Source organism: Diadema setosum, chromosome 2, assembly GCF_964275005.1.
Source record: "Diadema setosum chromosome 2, eeDiaSeto1, whole genome shotgun sequence".
In the NCBI taxonomy this organism is placed as follows: Eukaryota; Metazoa; Echinodermata; class Echinoidea; order Diadematoida; family Diadematidae; genus Diadema; species Diadema setosum.
In genome coordinates, this window is record NC_092686.1 from 43,720,987 (window position 1) to 43,736,859 (window position 15,873).

The 15,873-nt window shown below is 34.6% G+C and overlaps 1 protein-coding gene across 1 annotated transcript; it reads left to right on the top strand.

Annotated features, from left to right (window-relative positions):
* Positions 1 to 645: 645 nt before the first annotated feature.
* LOC140245411 (indoleamine 2,3-dioxygenase 2-like) lies at positions 646 to 15,400 on the top strand. Its single transcript, XM_072324991.1, has 13 exons — positions 646 to 741; positions 3,538 to 3,636; positions 4,341 to 4,460; positions 5,179 to 5,312; positions 5,858 to 5,978; positions 6,897 to 6,993; positions 7,473 to 7,524; positions 8,204 to 8,279; positions 8,930 to 9,011; positions 12,972 to 13,064; positions 13,570 to 13,666; positions 14,342 to 14,421; positions 14,783 to 15,400. The coding sequence occupies exons 1-13, from the start codon at positions 646 to 648 to the stop codon at positions 14,998 to 15,000; spliced, it is 1,365 nt and encodes a 454-aa protein (XP_072181092.1). The 3' UTR covers positions 15,001 to 15,400.
* Positions 15,401 to 15,873: the final 473 nt, after the last annotated feature.

Genomic DNA, 15,873 nt, shown 5'->3' on the forward strand with positions numbered 1-15,873 from the left:
TACGTCACAGCAGCAGCGCTGACATACAAACTACAGCCTCTGGTACCTACTTTATTTGCCCGTTCACTGTTTCGCACTTTGCAACTGCCTACCGTAGTCCCACACATGCATTTACACGTAATGCTGTACGCAAACAGATTTTGGTGCTCCTTGGCCTAGCTAGTGCAGCAGTGCATTTGCCTAGTAGTCTTACCATGCATCATGTTTTAAAATCCACATAATTCCTCCCAGGATACGCATCTAGTCAAAGACAAAATGAATATTACAAGTACAGAAACGAGTCACAAATTCCGCTTATATGCACGCAAAGCACAGGGCCTGGTTGCCTCCTGCACACGCCACGAGACGTGACGCCGGCGCCCGAAATCGAAATGTGTTTTAGCAGCGGGTCAACGTACAGACGTGACGCCTTGACGTACGGTTGCGCTCGGCGGCACGTCCTTCTCGTTCACCCAATCGAAAACTCCCTAATAACCCCGGGGAGCTGAAGCCGAACGTGTTGGGATCGCCGGTGCAAACCAGGGAGGTAGAACGACTTCCACTCGGTACACATTGTGGAGTTCATTCGAGACGGTACTTTTTCTTCCTTGATAATAATTGAGGAATCGCACTGACTCTTGCATCGATTGTACGTGCCGTGTCGAGATGGCAAGTTATGACGGCGAGAGAGCTGAAGTAGTATCGAGTTTGGAAGATTTCAAAACGTCACCACTCTTTGGTTTTGTGGATCAGAATCCAACGGTAAGTGAGCATAAACATCACTGTAGTGACATATCCACCTGCCATAAGGTTCAAGGCCTGGGTCGTTATCTATTTCATATCTTATAGTATAAGATATGAAAGAGCTGAAGGGATGCATGAAGTATACATATAATGCAAAGTTGCCCTCACATAGTTTTCACAGAACCTTCAATTATCATATAATATTGACTGGCCTCGAGGGAGATACCAGAAAATATTGCCCAAACTGAAAGAATATTGCCCGAGTCGAAGACGAGGGCAATATTCTTTCAGTGCGGGCAATATTTATCTGGTATCTCCCTCAAGGCCAGTCAATATCATAATTATTACCTATCCCCTAGGTAAATTAAGAAAATAATTATGTGAATACAGCTATACACTATGATATAGATCAAGCCACATTTGACTAACTGTAGATCATCACCAACATGTCGAATAATTGAAAAATTGTTCATCAATGTATATCATTCAACTCCAACTTCAAAGATACATATGTAGTTGTAACAGGCGAACTTCAAACATCTGAACGCTTTTACACTTTATTTTTGCTTCTGTTTCAATTTGGAGAGTTGTAATAACTGATGGTCACTGTGCAAGTTAGTCATTGTTTGACGCGTCGTGCTGCTGGAAATAGTGGAAGTGGTCGACCTTGTATGAGTTGATTTATCGTCGTTCTTCTGCGGTGCGTGTAATCGACACGCAGCGACGTCCTTGAATGTTTTCTCTTCGTGGTCGAATGTTTACATGAGGTGGGAAGAGAAGGAGTGGAAGAGAAGGAGTGGAATCTCTCTTCCCACCTCCCTGTTTTACAGTGCACTCCCGTTATAACGAACACGCGGTTATACCAAAATTCTGGTTATAACGAAGTAAAAATTTTGGCTGCAATGTCATCCACTCTATGTATTTCTATCGTTTATTTGTTCGGTTATAACAAAATTCCGATATGACGAAAGAATAACTGCCGGTCCCGAGGATTTCGCTATAACGGGATCCCACTGTGTATGTAAAACCCCGGATGCTCGTAATATGCTCTAATATCGCCCGCTGAACTCCCGACCCTGCAAAATAACAACTGTAATTGCCTCGCAAAACTACCTCGTATAGGTAATAATGAGCAATATTATGATATGGAGGATTTCCAGGTAGGATATAAATCCCAAGGGAATGATCAAGGTAAGAATTAAGAATTCTTTCTGTATATATACCATCCAGTTGATAGTATATGTAACCAAGGAGCTACTCGGCTCCTTGATGTAACGTAGTGTGACATACAGACTGTATGCAGGAATAGGTGTAGGCTGGGGTGTTATATGCATACATTCAATCAGTTGCTGGTGCTATAATAACATACTTTTCCACATCACTGCATGGTTGCAATACTAACATAAATTCTTCAAGAGGAGGATTCTGTCGTTGGAATTATGTATCATATTATTTGCAGGTATTGTAGACACGTGTCTCCCTCCCCCTCTCTCTTTGTACATATATTGTTAACATAATGTACTGTGCATATTATATGGTAGATATACATTGTATGACATATTATTATAGATTTCTACTTTTTTCTTTGCACATGACTGATCCGACATTGGTCTCTATATAATAGTTGATGGCATATAACTAGGCTCAATTTCTGTTTCCTTGGAGTTTCTGCACAATGAATCAAGATGCAATTCTATCAGATCCATCCAAATTATTCCTTACCAAACAGATGATGAATTACATTTCTTGATATTTTCCTGAGCCCCTCTTCCACCTCATATAACCAATTAATCTGACCCTATAAGGCACAATATATATATATATATATATATATATATATATATACATTGTATATTCATAACAAGTGCCAAAATCTATATAGCTCAATAATGGTAATGATCAAGCTCAGTGTCGATTAATATAGCTTTTTAATCTGTTGCAAAAAGATAGGATGGGATATATGCTCCTTTAACTAATTCTTTGTAGAGATGACAATTTTTTTACAATGTCTATTCAGTTTGATGTATTGTTGCAACCTGGCAAAATTTCTCATAGAAACTGAGTAGTCTGGGGAATGTGAGGAAAGGGGAAAAGTGTTTAAAAAGCCTATTTCTGTTGATACAGTGAAAAAATAATAAAGTAAGTGGGATCCATCAAAAGAAGAAGAAAGGAACTTGAAGACAGTGAAAAAAGTGATTGTACATAGCTACAGTTTTGTGTCATATGAAGAGTGGCTATGTCATGAATATTCATTTGTGACTCACTGCACAAAAATGAGTGCCCCTGAGGGGTCTTTACTGGTGACACAGTAATGCTTTCTTGAAACATACTCCAGAAGTATGAATTAATGATACAGTGAATATATAGGGCATCTTATCCATCTGAATTGCACTCACAGAGTGAGTGTTAAAAAAGGGGGGGGGGGGGTAGAAGTATACATGCATTGTTCCTCGTAATTATTGTGCATATGTTGTTGTATATAATTTATTTCATATACTACATGAATCTTTTGTAAACGTTTGGACAATATCATTTCATGACATGTATACTTTGTATATGTTTTGATTTTCATTGATTGGAAATAAACTATGATTGAAATTGAAATGAAATGAAGAGATGAATATTTGTCTGGAATACACTTTATTGAATTAAGTGTCTCATTTTATTTGGAAACATAAGAAAAGAGATATAATTTGACTCTTTAGCTCAGACATGAACAGCAGACAATGAAGTAATAGCATTTTTCCCTCTGTATGGATCATTCCTTTAAAAAGAATTCTCTTTCATTTTTATACTGCATGTATTGCACTGTAGACCCACCTACCAGCATACTTCAAGCCATGGGAAGACTTGGCCTATCAAACTTCAACACTAGTCCTACAGAGCGGCTCAATGAGGGCACAGGTGCACTCGGTGAGAACCTGTTACAATATCAAGCTTGGTGATTACTTCATTTTGTGGGCTCTTAGCTTATCATATCTGTGTTTAATTTCCACAGTGACAAAGGTATGGTGTCAATTTATTGCTGTAGCACATATAGGAAACTCCATCCTGAGGTTGGTTAATTTCTTTCATAGCTAGGTAATTAGCTGTGTTTCCCATTGTCCAAAAACTGAAGTAGGATCATTTTTATTAATAGAGATTGTCTGATGAGTGATGGGCATGGAATGATTTTTTTTTTTTAAATCTTGATTTCACAGAAGTATTAGGATGTCTATGTAATAATGTGAAATTATCTATTGAAATATAGTATTTGTACATTAATTATATGTTTGCATCTCTTTCCAGATGAAGACTGTTTGCCATTATCGAACAACTGTGATGATTTAACTCATGGAATCATCCAATTTCAAACAGAGATGTCAGTGTTTTATTATCTAGAGAAGAGAGGATGGCAAAGACATATTTATAAATACTTTCAAATGTAGAATGTGCAATACATGTGTGTAACTATGATTATATATAATATATATATATATATATATATATATATATATATATATAAATATATATATATATATATATATATATATATATATATAATCATACTATTATGAGAAAATGATCTACCTAATTCAGTTCTTGTAATGCTAGCAATGTCTTTTTGAATTCTACAGTTGCCTCTTCTTGACCACACCAGGCTTGGGGACGACAGTGAATGGAAAGCTGCTCTTGTCTTTCTCACCTGCATCACCTATGGATATATTTGGTGTGATGGAGATGATGGAGTACCAGAGGTGATTGCAAAGATGATACAAAACTGTGCATGTCAATTATCAAATTCTTGTTTTTCTTTTAGCTGTAATTTAGGAGACCTGAAAACACAATATTGTCAGAATTATGGTCTCACACCATTCTTATGTATTCCTCTGTGTATGTGAACCATTTGTTGTAATGAAATGGTCGTTCATTGATAGATCAAAGATCTAATCAAAGGTTTCCTCGCACATTATCTTAATCATCCGATATCAGGGGCAGATCCAGGAATTCTGTAAAGGGGAGGCGACTTTACAAAATTAAAGGGGGGGGGGGGGATCGCACGCCTTCCCCCATTTTCTTCTTTTTATTTCTTTTGTTTTAACAAAAAATAAAGAGGGGGTGTGTGCCTTGTGCACCCCCCTCTGGATCTACCACTGAATATAAATGTGAAATACTGATTTAAATCCATTTTGTATACCATGAAATACATCATTTAAAGTCTGTATACAACAAATTTTCAAATATTTGTTACTATGAATTGATCTGTACATGTATGTTACAAATATAATTTGTTTAGAAACTATTTTTTGATATATTTTAAACTTGAATTTGATTTTTATAGATAAATGAAATAAAATGAAAATGTTACTGACACTGTGTTATATTTGTTAGTAATGTTACAGCTGGAAAGTCATACCAAGGGGAAGTCAGGCCAGGAACTGTTACTTACTGTCTGTTACTGTCATCACTTCCCAGGTCCTTCCTAGGTGTGTGGCAGTCCCTTATATGGCTGTAGCTACCAGACTTGAGGTACCCCCTTCCATCAACATGTACAGTTTCATCCTTCTTAACTGGAAGCTGAAAGACCCCAAAGGACCTTTGAAGCTTGAGTGAGTTTTTATGATGAATTAAAAAAAAAAAAACTAAATAAAGAGTAAAGAGTAAATAAAAATGTGATTTGTAGGGTCCAAAGCTTTCCAGTCATAAGTATTTCATGCTATTGCCCCACTTTCATAACATCAATGAACCTATCCAAGACAAGAATGTAAGGAAAAACAGCAAGTCTATGCACATGATGTTTCAGGTAATTGATCTCAAAGTTCAGATTGCATGCATCCCCAAGCATGCAAGACAGAAGGCTTTTAAACCTAATACATAGAGATTGGTTCAGAATACCATTGTCACATGCTTCATAAAACCAAATACAAACATTTAATTAACTTAAAGAATAGACCTTGCCAGTCAGACAAGAGGTATAGTTCAGACATCAATCTATTGATTTGCAAACAAAGTTCTATTAAATGTAATTAAATTCTTTATCATTTATCCAAGGGATATTGCTTTCCACATCACTGTTCTCACTTTGGGTTGTCTGCAGTTATATAGGGCAGTCTTTGAGACAGGTTATAAATCGATTTATTGTTTTACTGCTTAGCAACATGGACTCCATTGTCAATCTTCGTGTTGGAGTGGATGAGTCCTGGTTTTACTGTACCACTGCTCAGGTAGAATTAGACTTTGCACCAGCCCTGACAAGCATTATTAAGATGCAAAAGGTATGTTTCCCACATTTACATTTTCAAGCAATATAGTTCCCTGTTTGCTCAAAAGGTCATTTCTGATTTTCACTGTTTTAGTCAAAATCGGATGTAATATTCATGAGGACTTTTCACTGAATATTAAGTTGTTCATTAGGAGAAGAAGAAACAATCATGGTAATAATTAATAGTTTAATAGCTTCTTGTCATTTCAATGTTTTTTTAATGTGATACATTACTTTTGATAATGTGTATTGCAAGTATTGAAGACGTTTGTAAAGAAATGGCATATACTGATGAAGCATCCAAATCATGATACTGTACATAGAAAATCGGCATAAATGTTGATCCCAGACACTTTTAACCAGTGGTGGGGGGGGGGGGGGGGGGATGACTTTACTCTTGACACTTGACACTATGTGGTCTGTACATAATTATAACATCATACCACATCTATGTTTAGGAAGCTTGTTATAAGGATGGAATTCAAGTTAAGATACTTTACTGTATATGGTTTTTGAGAGTGAGCTCTTGAGCATTTGCAACACTCATTACTCTGTATAGGGAAAAGGATACCTTGACATTATGCATTCATGCTGCTCCCACAGGCTTTGACACTTTATTCACTTATTTACTTTGTTTATTATTCATGTTGGAAGATGGGAGTTGGAGTAGCTGTTACAAATGAGATTTAATTTAACACATTTGCCTTTCTTCTTATTTGAATATAAGGCCAAAAAGTCCAGAAACACTTCAGTGAAAAGTTTTATCCTGCACTACAGCTCTAAGTTACAGTAAATGGACATAGAAAAACATCATATAATGCTGTAGCTGCATCTTGACAGTGAGTCTCTGTAAGAATGAACTGTTCACAATTACATCTGCCTAATTTATTGATTATCTTATTTCATTTTATTATCTTTCATTTCCTTGGAGGCTTGCAAGGAAAAGTCCTTAGAGGTGGTGGTGGAAGAGCTCTCAAAAATTGAAAGCACCTTGTGCCAGATGAGGAAAACCTTGAAAAGGATGCCAGGTGAGATGATAAGTGTTTCTTTTACAAATAGTGGTTATGCTGGAAAAAGTTTTACAAATTAGCTCTGCAGCAGGGCAATGAACTGTCAAAGGCAACCCTGTTAACCTAAGAAGATGTATGTGCTACATTGACACAGAATAAAAACAGAGAGGATAATGATTGTAGGTGATAAAAATGATTTATGTTTAAATCATGTAAAAGATATCATGTCTGCCGCATGTGCACAGCTCACGTGAATTAGTTGTGTGTATTGTTGTTGCATTTACTAAAGAGATTCTGATTTTGTAGAGAATGAAGGTAAGAGCAATAGACTATAGTGTCTCAACTTACTGCATTGCTCACATTTTACATGTCAAAATGGAAGTATTGCTAGTAAAATTAATTGATTAACTTTCACCAAGGGAAAAATCCCAGAAGAGGTAGAATTGCAATTTTGCTTAATTTAGTGACCTTTCAATTGATTCTCTATCTATGTTCAGAGTGTTGCCAGCCACAAGTGTTCTTCAATGTTTTTCGACCTTTCATCCGTGGGTGAGCTTACTTCCTGTGTCAGCTTCTGTTGTAGTTCAAAAGACAAACTTGGGTGGATGAGATATTAAACACACGTCTTCAACTTTCCAAGTTTACTTCCTTTGTGCTTTGTGTTCAAGTATTGTTCACATACAATGAGGATTATTAGTGTGCAGAATCATATGTAACTGCACGCATTTCATTATCAAAATCAGTGTGTCTACCCAAAAGGTTTCTGCAGAATTCTTAGAATTTCTCCATACATAATAAATCAACGTTACTGGTTCAATGTTTTGTGGTATATCTTGATGCTGTTGATGTGACACAATGTGTAATTCTTGCAGTGTGACTATAGTAGGCATATTAGAAAAATATTTCAGTCCTCTTAATACATGGTATGTGGTGCATTCTATATGTACCTTTAGATATGATTCTACTTTCTTTGTTTCAAGTTGTAAGTAATGTATAATGGAACTAGGTACTGTTAACAGAGGTGGAGTGTTAGAAGCGTGTTGGCAAGTTTCTGAATGACACCAATCAATCATCCTTTAATATAGAGGAATCAGATTTCTGTGGTTCGTTGTTGTTAACATGGTATATGTCATATTTTAGTTGTGTATTCATGAAGTTTACTTCCACTGAAGCATGGATATTATCTGTGTAAAGAGTAAGTTCCTTCTTTTTTTTTTTAAATCCATAGATGGGACTCCGATCCATTCAAAAGGAAAAACTTGAAAGGTCTCATTTATGAGGGCGTCTCCACTGAACCGTTTTCTGTGAGTACTGTCATGGTTTCATAAATCTTCACACAAATTTTCTGCAACATTTCATCTTTTTTGAATTGAATTGAATTCATCATATCATTCTCATCATTTTTTGGTTGGTTTGTAGTAATTAGATAGTAATGATAACTTTAGAGAAAAGGATTCAAATTGCTAAATAATAAAATGAAACAAGTTTTCTGTTTATTATATTTATATTTACCAACGAAAATGATTTGATGATGATGATTTACTTGATTTACTTGATTGGCATACCATAAGTGGTTGTATTCCTATTGAGAACATATGAAAGTTGAAAATTGCAGAACTTTTTTTTTATTTTGAATCTGACAGGGATAGCATTTCTAGCATTCTGTTCTTCTGTTTTGACACTATCTAATAAAATCAATTCGGTGTGGATTTTGATTTTCTGAAAGTGAATTTGTATTCCTTACATTGAATTTATGTTCTTGTGAGTGAATATGATGTTCTTGATTAAAATTCATATTCCTTGCATTGAATTTGTGTTCTTGTCAATTCAGTGAGTGTAACAATGTTCTTGACAGTAAAATTATATTCCTTACATTGAATTTGTGTCCTTGTCAATGATATGTGTTCTTGACAGTGAATTTATTTCCTTGACAATGAATTTGTTTTCTTAACAGTTCACAGGACTAAGTGCTGCCCAGAGCTGTACACTTCCATGTCTTGATGCTGCATTTGGGATTGTACACAATACTAATGAAGGTAGTCATAATCAACCCCATTGTTATGTCATTGCATGTCAAACGAATTTTTGAAAATGTATTTTCTTTTTATTAAATGTTGTTTTCACAGTTTTTCAAGCAAACAAACATTCTGATATGTAATGAAAATGAAGTTGTTCAAAGTACAATCCTACATAATTGAAGCAGCTGGTCATGCATTTTGTGAACATCACAGTATTGTAAAATGTGGGGACTAATATAATATTAGGCTGTCCCCTCCTTAAACTATGTAGGGGTGTATCACCCCTAAATGTAATATCAACGCTAAATGTAATATCGACCCTAAATGTAATACACCTTAACTGTAAATGTAATAACAACCATAAATGTAATACATTTTAACGCTAAATGTAATAATCAAGTCAACCCTAAATGTAATACATTTTAACCCTAAATGTAATAACCGGAGACAACCCTAAATGTAATACATGTCAACCCTAAATGTAATATCGACCCTAAATGTAATACTTTTTAACTCTAAATGTAATATCGACCCTAAATGTAATACATCTTAACCCTAAATGTAATATCGACCCTAAATGTAATACACCTTAACCCTAAATATAATAACAACCCTAACTGTAATACATTTCAATCCTGAATGTAATATCAGTTCAGTTCAGTTCAGTTCAGTTCAGTTTTTATTTCTGCATTTCAAAATCAATACAAATCCACAAATCAACAAAATACTTACATAGTCATTTACACAGCTAATATTCGTAACGTTTGGATCTTACATACATTTTTTTTTTTTTTTTTTTTCAAGAACGAATATCATATATGAAAGGAAGCAATAGGAAATGATAAAAATGAAATGCAGGGGACCATCATCATAAGCTAAGCTTGACGAGGAAGATGGCCCCAGGTAAAGAGATACATAAAGAAAATCTTGCCACTCACTGAGTGGGGGGTAATTGTGCAAAGGGCACAACGAAGAGATACATAAAGAAAATCTTGCCACTCACTGAGTGGGAAGTAATTGTGCGAAGGGCGTGCGGTGCAGTGCGGTGTGCATTGTGTTGGGATGAATCTTGGTTTGTACGTTGAGTGTTATTTTGTGTATCAGTGTGATGAGGTGAATATTACTTCAGTTATGGCCGTGAACTCATTGTTTAGAGTGTTTGTTGACCAGGTGGTATGAATATTTTTATGTGTCAGAAGTATACTGGATTATGAGGGTGTTTTTTAGTTCTCGTTTAAAAATGTTCAACGACGTACGTTGTTTTAAATTAGGGGGTAAAGAATTCCAAATATCTGGTCCATTGTGCTTTAAAGATTTTTGAGCTAAAATGATTCTGGGGTTTTCGAGATGGTAATCGGACGACTGACGTGTTGGATATGAATGAACGGTGAAATTTGGAGTGAAGAAGCCATCAAAAATTTTTGGAAGACAATTAAATGTATATTTATACATAAAAACAGCAGTTTGAAAGGTGTGAAGATCCTCAATTTTCAATGTTTTTAGTTGATGAAATAGGGGATTGGATGGGGATAAGTGACGGGAATTGGTAATCAAACGTACAGCACGTTTTTGGAGAGTAAGAATTGGATTAATTTTAGTTGAGCCACAGTTTCCCCAAACGATATTGCAGTATGTGATATGTGGTAAGATCAATGCATTGTATAGAATAGTCAGGGAATTTTGAGAAATGAAGTTTTTCAGTCGATAAAAAATTCCTACAGTTCTACCTCCTACATATCGACCCTAAATGTAATACATCTTAACGCTAAATGTAATATCGACCCTAAATGTAATACATCTTAACGCTAAATGTAATAACAACCCTAAATGTAATACATTTTAACGTTAAATGTAATAACAATCCTAAATGAAATTCATGTCAACCCTATTAAATGTAATACATTTCAACGCTTAAAGTAATTACGACCGTAAAATTTAATATACCTCATTATAGAGAGTGTAACCAATGCAGAATATCGGGCAAAAGGTTAGGGGGTATACGATTGGGGATATTACGCAACTTTCTCTCGTACTCTTGAAAGAACGGCAATAGTTGCTTAGACTTGTTTTTGTTGTTTACCCAGGTAAAAATCACACAGTCTTATTAAATTCATTGTTTGCTGCAAAGTTAATTAGGTGCATGTAACATAGTTCTTAATTCTATTACCTTTATCATACAATCACACAAACATTTTGTATTCCAATCTTTATTCAGTGTTCATGATTGCTTAGAGTTTTGTTGATAAAGAAAAAAAAATGGGCAAAAGTTAAGTCAGTTTGCCTTACTCACACATTCATATATCATAGGGAAGTCAATATAGAAATGGCGACTCAAAGATGATAAAAAAAGACATCTATTTCCTTTTGCTTTGCTGGCATTTTTAAATTAATTTCTTGTACCCTCCCCACAACCAATTGTCCCAGTTTCGTGTCACTAAGTATAGTAGTGATTGCCAGGAGTAGTGAACAATGTCATGAGGCTAATATTTCGGACAGTGATTTTCTGCCATGTCAATTTTCGACAGATATTTCGTCATTGAAACATTACATAATGATGGTTCATAAAAAAATTGCGAAATCTTTTAAATCTTTCTAATTTCTAATTTTCTCAATCTACCCTCTCTATCATCCCTTTTCATCAGTAGGTATATGTCTTTTTTTCTTGCAATATTATTCATATTATTCAGAATTTCCTTGCAAAGAATTTTTGCCCGTTTTTTTTTTCTTTTTCATAAAAACTGTAAACAATCATGAACACTGAATGCAGATTGGAATACAAAATGTTTATGTGATTATATGATAAACTTAAAAAGGTTAGATGTAAAAAAAAAGTCAAATGGACCTAATTAACTTTGCAGCAAGCAAAGGAATTGGTAAGACTGTGTGATTTTTTACCTTGGTAAACAACAAAAACAAATCTAAGCAACTATTGCTGCTATTTCAAGAGTGCTATAAAAAGTTGCATCATATCCCCTTCATAAGATACCCCCTGACCTTTTGCCCGATATTCTGCATTGGTTACACTCTCTATAAGTATAATGAGGTTTTTAGATTTAGGGTCGTAATTACATTAGGCCTGAGCGTCAAAATGTATCACATTTATAGGGTTGACATGAATTACATTTATAGGATTGTTATTACATTTAGCATTAAAATGTATTACATTTAGGGTTTGTTATTACATTTAAGCGTTCAGATGTGTTACATTTAGGGTCGATATTACATTTAGCGTTAAGACGTATTACATTTTGGGTCGATATTACATTTAGGGTTGAAATGTATTACATTTAGGGTTGTTATTACATTTAGGGTTAAGATGTATTACATTTAGGGTCGATATTACATTTAGGGTTAAAAAGTATTACGTTTAGGGTCAATATTACATTTAGGGTTGACATGTATTACATTTCGGGTTGTCTCCGGTTTCTTACATTTAGGGTTAAAATGTATTACATTCAGGGTTGACTCGATTATTACATTTGGCATTAAAATGTATTACATTTAGGGTTGTTATTACATTTAGGGTCGATATTACATTTAGCGTTGATATTACATTTAGGGGTGATACACAGGGGAACCTCCTGCTTGGGGTATCACTTATTCATTTATTAACACATCATTTCCTGTGTATACACATTACTATTTTGCAGATTCAATTTATTGAATCAGTCTATTTCAGTTATTGTAATATTGCAAGTATTTTCTCCCATGTCACATGACATAATTTTAAATTTGTACCTTGATACCTCATTCAGATGACATGATTCTTGCCAGGTGTTACTAATTTCTGCCAGGTAGTCATTATTAATGCTTCTAATTCTACCCTTAATTGCTTATCTTATACACATCACTGAATAATTATGAAGCCTTCATGAAGTTTGACAAGGATATGGTGCTACTGTCAAATGTCCTTGAAGAATATGGTTATAAGTCAGATTATTTTGAGATTATTTCTATTCTTTATTTTTTCCAACTTAGAAGAGTCACGGGATCAGTTCCTCGACTACGCACCCAGATCTCATAGAGAACTGATCAGAGCCATCAAAAAAGGACCATCCGTGAGAGAGCTTGGTAAGAAAACTCATCGGTTTGTATAGTTTGCCACATTTTTGCTTCTTGCAGTGGTGACTCCATTGTTTTTCTCATGTTTATTCACCCTTTTAGAGTATACTTCTAGAATTATTTCCCCCAATATTTTTCACTTTCAACCCAGTCTCAAGAATGTTGACATTTCTTTTGTTTTGTTTTGTTTTTTTGTTTCAGACAGCTGAGGAAAGATAGGAAGGTCACTTTGATATGGCCTGTATTACATTTGACATTTCTAGGGGGATGCAAATATGCACCAGTAAAAAGATAATTTCAATATTGAGATTTTGTATTTTACTCTTTGATAATTCACGTAGTAAACAAACTTTGAAAATAATGGAAGTAAGGTGCAAACAATTAAACCTGCATCACCTGAAATCCTATTGGAAATGCTTTAATAAAAAAACAGCAACAGTAAACAAAACATAAGAGTGCCGTCCATAGTAGGCCAATGTACATGAGCATTTCTCTGGTTATAATCTTGATACAGTCAGTTCCAGTGGGTCAGCTGAGGCAAGGGATAGATTCAATGCCTGTTTGGAAGCGATACGGTCATTCAGGGATACCCATCTTCAGATAGTCACAAGGTTTGTGAAAGTTTTTGAAAATGCATTGATTCCTCAATTTTGGTCAACTTGATTTTTTGTTTTGTTTCAACAAGTAACTTTGAAAATTGCAATGCTCTTATTTTTTCTCATGTTAACTCTCAATTTTCAATTCAGTTCATCTATTTTCATTCTTTTCCAACAAAACATAACCCACAATAAATCAGTATTTATATCATAGGCGTACATTCGACTGTATATATCAGATAAGAGTTTATATGGCTTGGCTGTTGTATGGAATTTTTGTTGTGGACTCGATTCCACTAGTGCATAACATTTTCATGTGCGATCATTGTACCCCTCTACGACAAACTGAAGCTGCAAATATAAAAGCATGCTATTAATGTATGTACTGGGCTTCCTTCTAACTCAAGCTATGACTGGAAACATGTAACCTAAATTATTAATTTGAAGGCACATGATTGCTGAAGCACTGAAAGTAATGAAGATAATTCTGTTAGGACTTACAGATAATTTTTTTCACAGTTATGACTATAGAGTAAAGGAGTACCTCCTAAAGAAACTATGGTACTGAAATAATAAGCAGTGGTTGCATATCTTTGTTGAATCAAAATAATTTCATTTGAAGTGCTTTCCAGAACACATTAAGAAAATATCAAAATGATCTATGTCTTCTCTGTTTGGCATGCCTAAAAGGTTCATTGTCCTAATGGCAAATGAGAAAAAGAAAGATGCTTCAACTGGTGATCAGGGATTGACAGGTACAGGAGGCACAGGTGAGAAACTGTAGAATATAATTTGAGGTTGTAAGAATTACTACAGAGTTTGATCTTGCAGTTCAAATCATCCACAAAGCTCCAATGATTTTCTTTTAAGATGCAGAATGAGTATAGGGCCTTACATGTGCAAGCATGATATGACTGTTAGGTATAAAACTGAAACGACATATGAGTGTGTGCAAGGCCACTTTTGGATACTGCTAATTTTTAAGAATGATTTATTCATGTTTTAGTGTTTGCATTGGATGTTCCTGATCTTGGTTATTAAATGTGCTGGCTCTCTGATGCATTCTTTAATTCATGAATAGTTCACTTTTGTTCAAATGTCACAACGAAGTCACAACTTGGATCTTTTTAGACCTCATGAGCTTCCTGAAGGGACTGCGTGACACTTCAACTGGTGGTTGGCTTGGTCAGACTGAATCATTCAAAGGCATCACCAGGGAGTTTGTCACCTCAGTAACCAGGTTCAACCTTGGCTACTATTATGGAAGGAAAATCCTTCATTGGATGTCTGTGTCTGCTGCAGCTGCTGCATTGACTGCTGTCATCATGAAAAGATTTTTTGATCTGTGAATACTTTTTAATTTGTTATCATCTCTGCCAGGAAATGCTGGGTATCCCATTTTGACCTTATTTCAAGACTGATCGTGCATTATTTGTAGTTTCAGTTGTAACTATATTTATGAAGTTTCAACATCTTTCAAAACAATGGAACTGAAGCTTCATAGATGGAAAAGCAATAAAATTACTAAATGTGTTTGGACCAGGTATTCAGTGACCCTGAAAATGAGAGCTTATTTGTTCGTTTTGTCTGAAATGGGCAAAAGTGCAGGCTTCATATTTTGTTTTGCATTTTCACATTTAATGTGTGGCACTTCATAACTGAAATACACATACACTGTTACATGTATTAGTAAGAAATATCATGTGCTATATTATATCATTGTTATGAAATGTTACTATGTACTTTGTATGCCAGCCATTATCATTGAAATTTGTTGAAAGTAAATCTATTTGTGTTATGCTCTTTATGTTGTGTGAGGATTTTTTTTTTTGTGCCCTTTGAGCACTCAGATTGACATTATAAATACCCCTATTATTACTATTATATATATATATATATATATATATATATATATATAAATATATACACACATACATATCTATATCTATCTATATATATATATATATATATATACATATATATCGAATATACCACAATATCATTATGCATTTGATATCTTTATAATGGCCTTATTTTACTTGTAATGCTTGTGTGTTTATGCACTAAAGTCATTTTAAAGAAAATGAGTATTTCCCTATACTACTATATCAGTCAGATATTCAGTGTCTGATTAACTTTTTTGTTAGAATAGCATGTGCTGAATCTTTTTGTTGTGTTCATAAATGACTCTTTGTTCTTTTTGGACACCACAAGATTTGTGA

Bases quoted from the DNA above. Each gene is read 5' to 3' on its own strand.
- LOC140245411 (XM_072324991.1), top strand. From the start codon at position 646: ATGGCAAGTTATGACGGCGAGAGAGCTGAAGTAGTATCGAGTTTGGAA. The intron at 6,994-7,472 runs GTGAGATGATAA...ATCTATGTTCAG, and splicing joins AACCTTGAAAAGGATGCCAG to AGTGTTGCCAGCCACAAGTG. The intron at 9,012-12,971 runs GTAGTCATAATC...TTTCCAACTTAG, and splicing joins TGTACACAATACTAATGAAG to AAGAGTCACGGGATCAGTTC.